This window comes from Oryx dammah, unplaced genomic scaffold, assembly GCF_014754425.2.
Source record: "Oryx dammah isolate SB20612 unplaced genomic scaffold, SCBI_Odam_1.1 HiC_scaffold_18, whole genome shotgun sequence".
NCBI classification, from domain to species: domain Eukaryota; kingdom Metazoa; phylum Chordata; class Mammalia; order Artiodactyla; family Bovidae; genus Oryx; species Oryx dammah.
The window spans coordinates 105,731,280-105,737,279 of record NW_024070202.1 but is presented as its reverse complement, the minus strand read 5'-3'; the positions used below and the strand labels follow the sequence as shown (position 1 = coordinate 105,737,279).

The 6,000-nt window shown below is 43.4% G+C and overlaps 1 gene segment (V, D, J or C); it reads right to left on the bottom strand.

Moving 5' to 3' along the window:
- Window positions 1-293: 293 nt before the first annotated feature.
- On the bottom strand, window positions 294-3,336 carry LOC120877569. The segment is given in 3 exon segments: window positions 294-447; window positions 2,646-3,024; window positions 3,155-3,336. Coding segments are annotated over 3 exon segments (582 nt in total).
- Between the last annotated feature and the right edge of the window lie 2,664 nt (window positions 3,337-6,000).

Here is a 6,000-nt window from a genome sequence, read left to right as displayed (position 1 = left end):
AAGAAGTAATCACCCATTTCAGACACAGGACAGAGTATTGGCAAAGGTGTGTGTGTGTGTGTGTGTGTGTGTGTGAAGTCGCTCAGTCATGTCTGACTCTTTGCAACCCCATGGACTGCAGCCTACTAGGCTCCTCCATCCATGGGATTTTCCAGACAAGTGTACTGGAGTGGGTTGCCATTAGCTGTGCAATTCAGCTTGGCCTATTCAGGGAAACACATACCCTTCAGTAGAACTAGACTATAAGTGCTGGCATGGATTTGGAAGACTTGGCTATATTTTTAGAGAGAGACTCATTTATAGAGGACTCTGTGCGCCAAGTAAAGAATGACAGGCCCGATCAGGCTGGTGGGAATGTCCAAGATGGAAGGAAAGCAGATACAGGAAGAGGCTGGTGGGGCCGTGAGAAGGGCGATGTAGTTCTCTTCGGTCACAGGTGACGAGGGCCTGCATGAAACAGAAGCAACGGGGGAGAAAAGGAGCAGCTGAATCTGATAAACGTGTGTATCAGAGACTGTGATGGTCTCCTGTCCCCCCTTTCAGGCATGAAGGACATTCTCCCCCATCTGTAGGAGCACAGCTGGCTGAACGCCCTCTTTGTGGATTGTCTTGGCTACAGAGGCACCTCTTCCCCCGAAGGCATGCCTTTTCTCAGGGCCACTATCCCAGTGACATGGCTGCAGTGGAAATGAGCTTAAGACCTGGGCCCCTCACCTTAACTTTGGATGGTTCTAGGGTGACACAACTTCCCAGCCCCCCTGGGAATGTAGCTTAGGCCTTTGTTGAGGCTGCAAGGCAGCCCCACTTCCCCTTCTTTCTTCCATCCATGTGGCTCATAAGTCACTTTCTAATAACTTTCCTGCACATTAATGCCCCCTGCAATGTCCATTTTCCAGGAAACCAAATCTATGACAATGTGCCATATAGAAGCAATAGATTTATCAAGCAAAGGAATGTGAGGACTAATGGAAAAGAGGAACTCAGAGGCACTGCTCCAATCATTGACACAGAAATAGCATACATGGGCCAGAATGGATGCAGGTAGGGGTGGAAAGGCAACCAATTCAGCAATAAATTACTTGACTTTGAATTGTGGAGTATCCAGCTGAAAGTGGCCAGTAGAAGGTTGGATTTACCAGTTAGGAACTTATGAAAGAAATTGTCATGATCATGGATGGAAAGGTTCAGTGTTAGTCACCCAGTCGTGTCCAACTCTTTGAGACCCCAAGGACTGTAGCCCTCTGTCCATGGAATTCTCCAGGCAAGAACACTGGAGTGCGGGGCCATTCCTTTCTCTAGGGCATCTTCCTGTCCCAGGGATTGAACCTAGGTCTTCAGCATTGCAGGCAGATTCTTTACCCCTGCACCCCCCAGGAAGCCCATGGGAAGGTTAAGGATGAATATTCATACTGAGGAAGAAAGAGGACAGAAGAAAAGTCTAGGAAAATCTACCACTAAAAATGTTCAGTAGACAAATTGAACAGTTATCTTTATGAAATAAAGATAAATTATTATTACAGATGAAGATAAATTATTATTACAGATGAGACTGCTGAAGAAGTGTGCATAGAAAAGCTGGGAACAAAAGTCCACAGAAAACTGATTTCTTTTTTAAAGGGATAGCAGATGAGATAGAACTCATAAAGGAGAATGAAACAAAGAACTATGACTTTTCCCCCAATTAGAACAGGTAGAAAATAAAAGAAACTGGGCTCTTTGTGTCTGAACTGTTATCAGGTCCTGTGGATTCTTCTGTGGAAATAATTGAGGTATATGAGTTAAGAATACAAAGCCCTTGAGGAAGGCTTCGACCTGATTCTCAGGCAGACTTTTGGATCATACTTAGCAGCCTTTGATTAAGCACTTTTGTGTCTAGAGTTCACTGGCTCCAAGTAGCGTCCTCCCAGCAGGGCAGTCAGGGTTTTTTCCAACGTCCTGAGAGAAAGGGCAGTCTCCAAGCTCCTAGCTTTGGCTCCATGCTGGACAGCAGGCAAGTATTTTGGAATTCAGTAAATCCAGAAAATGAAGCGAGTCTATTTGCTCCTGCAGGTTAAGATTGATCTCAGCAGAGATCCATGTGTCAGGCAGTAGGTGAAAGATAACTTTTATAGATCACATTCTCCAGTGACTTTAACTTCATCTTCTGAGTCAGATTTAATGGTGATTAAATTTACTTAGAATGAAGTTTTAGGAAACAAGTGAGTCAGTTTGTTCTTGGTACAAAGGCAATCAACTACAGACCTAAAGAGTAGGCTTGGAAGGGATGGGATGAGAAAGGGCTGGTGGGGTAAAGGAACTGTCAACTTTAACAGAGTGGATGAGGATATAGCAAGGTGGGTGGAGACAGACACCAAAGGACCATTAAAAGCCACAATGTGGGTAAGCTAATAAGAAACGCTTTTATTAAAAATTATGATGGTGTTCCCAAACTCTCAGGCTCATTCTCCCAGGAGGACAGTATTGGGCTGGCCACTACTACTAAAAAAAAAAAAAAAACAACAAGAGGTTCAATAGGCAGGGGAGGTAGGATCAGTCTAGTCTGGGGTTTAGGGGTCACCCCATGGCCTGGGGACACTGACCCAAGGTGGCCCTAAGTTCAGACTGAGGCTCACACAGCACAGAAACAACATTTAAGGAACCCACACCCCACATCGAGGAAGCCTGTGTGCCCTTCCAAGCAAACACAGCGGCCTTTCTGTGTAGAGAGCAGGTGGCCAGGAAGCACTGTGCAAATACTGCTGGCACAGAAGTAAATGGCCATCTGGTTGGGGGTAGCAGGCTCTAGGTAGAGGGAGAATTTTGCCTTCTCCTTACGAGAGACATTGTATCCATCAGAGACATCTCCTTTGTTAATACCATTGATATCGTAGGAGGAGTAGATCAGCCGGAGCCCCCGTCCTGGGTCCTGTCGATACCAGTACATAGACTCATGGTCCTTAGTCTGAGAACATTCCAGTACAGTGTTCTTTCCTGTGTTTGCGATCCTAGTTCTTGGGGTCTGGGTAACACCGGTATCCATGGAGCCTGTGAGGAAACAAGAGAGAAACTAGAGGCAGAGCTTAGGAAGGGACCCCTTGCCACAATCTCAAGGCAGAAGCTTCAGCCACGACCCGGGAAATTTAAGGCAAGTGTTTCCTAAGTTTCCCAAACTTACCTGTTCCCAGGAGACAAAAGACCACACAGCAGAGGAGCATGGAGCCCATGGTGGGGAGAAGCAGGATGAAGATGGCCTCAGCTTTGAGTGCTGGGGGAACAGGGCATGGAAATGGGATATTGTAAGGATTCTGTCAGCGATGTCATTGCCCCTCCCAACTTAGCAAGTCTCAGAGAAAGATGCAGCCACACCCTTTCCCATCACATACCCCAAGGCCCTAACCTTCTTCACTCCCTTACTTCTTAGGTGGTGCTTTGGCTTATTGTATATCATATCAGCAGATGCTGAAATTTTTACTCCTTCCTCTTCTCTGCCATCTGTCAGAGAGCAGGGTCTCTGCTTCTCAGACCTTATCTATTTCAGTCGTTCAAGGGAGCATCACCCTCCCAGTTGGCTAGGCAACAAAGGACATTCGGAATCCTCTCAGACAAAAGGAATCTAGTCTCACTGGAAGTTTGTACAACTTTTCTATTTTTCTGCATTTATTTTTTTCTAACTCAGGTCTAGATAAGTTTTGCACCTTGAATATATGCACTGTGAAGTTTGAGAATTTTTTTAAAAGAAGGGCAACATGATAACTTTGTTTCAAATTGCCACAGTTCTTTAAATGGCTGATGCTTTTCTGGTCAATGTTTCCAAGGTGCATATTTTTACTGAAAGTATTGGCACATGGCAGGGAGATATTTACTTAATATGGGCATAGGTTTCAAAGAAATATTAACATCTTCACTCACATTTTGAATAACTGTAAATGGTTCCTTCAAGAGAGAGAATTTCGGCATAACATAAATTGTTCCTGATTTTAGGAGGCAAGTGCTCAGTATTTCAAGGCAACATACTACAAATAATACCATAGTTAGCTACGATGATCTGAAGCCCTTTGTGATGTAATAAGCAAATGGTGTTTGCTGTTTGAGCTTGTCCTGGCTCCACCCAATCTGTGGATATATCATGGCATCCCACAACAGTCAATCCTGCTTTATCTCACATCGGGCAAGCCTTCTTTCTAATGTTTTTTCTTTGATTATGAAAATTTTTAACATATGCGAAGTAGATGTAATCATATAATGAACTTCCATGTCCTCACATTTGTTGTTTTTCAGTAGCTCAGACATGCCTCATTCTTTACGAGCCCATGGGCTACAGCATGCCAGGCTTCCCTGTCCTTCACTGTCTCCTGGAGTTTCCTCAGACTCATGTCCTTTGAGAGAGTGATACCATCCAACCATCTCATCTTCTGTCGTCCCCTTCTCCTCCTGCCTTCAATCTTTCCCAGCATCAGGGTCTTTTACAATGAGTCAGCTCTTCACATCAGGTGGCCAAAGTCTTGGAGCTTCAGCTTCAGCATCAGTCCTTCCAATGAATATTCAGGGTTGATTTCCTTTAGGATTGATTGGTTTGATCTCCTTGCAGTCCAAGGGACTCTCAAGAGTCTTCTCCAACACCACAGATCAAAAGCATCAACTCTTCAGTGCTCAGCTTTCTTTATAGTCCAACTCTCACATCCACACGTGTCTACTGGAAAGGCCATAGCTTTGACTAGACAGACCTTTGTTGGCAAAGTAATGTCTCTGCTTTTTAATATGCTGTCTAGGTTTATCATAACTTTTCTCCCAAGGAGCAAGCATCTTTTAATTTCATCCCCACATTACCTGGCTTCAATAATTACCAACTCATGGGGACTTTCCTGTGGTCCAGTGGTTGAGTCTGCCTTGCAAATGCATAGATCAAGGATTCAATCCCTGGTCTGGGAACTAAGATCCCACATGCTATGGAGCAACTAAACCCATGCACCACAGCTAGAGAGCCCTTATGCCAATAAAGATCCGAAGACTTGATGCAGCTAAATAGAAAGACTGGGGGGAAAGTTTTTAAATTAGCATAAAAATAATAATAATTACCAGCTCATGGCCTCTCTCATTTATTCCCCATTTGCTTGTCTCTCTCTTTTATTTTGCACAGTTCTTGATTTCTTTAGGAGCACCCAACCACATTCCCCAGCTGGTGCACCATTCCCTGTGACGTATCCCAGTGTTCTCTTCCTTCTCTCTCTTTCTGGTAGAGAGTTCTCCATTAATCATGCCAACAGAAAAGTGGATTCATTCCAGTAAATTGCTTATCCTGATGTTCAATTAACACAAACAGGGTAATTGTAATAAAGATGATCACTTCTGGTTTGTCCTTAATGGGAAAAATATAATTGCCCTAATTTGCAATTCTTAAGCTTAATGTTTTGCTGCCCCCTGCTGTAGACAGTGATTTGACCAGAATAGAGATTTAGGAGGTAAATATAACCTGCTATCAGACTTCCTAGATGCCACTGGTGGTACAGATCTGCTGATTTAAGGGACAAGAGACGCGGGTTCGATCCCTGGGTCAGGAAGATTCCCTGAAGGAGAGCATGACAACCAGTATTTTTGCTTAGCAAATCCCACAGACAGAGGAGCCTGGAAGGCTACAGTCCCTAAGGTTGCAAAGAGTTAGACATGACTGAAGCAACTTAAGTAACAATTATCCATTTACCTCAACATTATTTGTTGAGTAAATTGCTACCTTAATGCACTGAAATTTTCAATCCGTAAACAAGGGTTATCTTTCCATTTTTAAATTTTCTTTAGTTTCCCTTTGTGATGGATGGAACATCATTTGTTAAATTTATTTCTGTTGTTGATACTATCATATACGGAATTGTTTCCTGAAGTTTATTTTTCACTTGTTTGCAACTAGTGTAAAGAAAGACACTTGATTTTGCATCTTGTGATCTTTCAAAATTCACTAATTCTTTCTATCTGTGGCTCATCGATTCTTATATAAACAATCAGTGAAGGTGAAAGTATGAAAGTGTT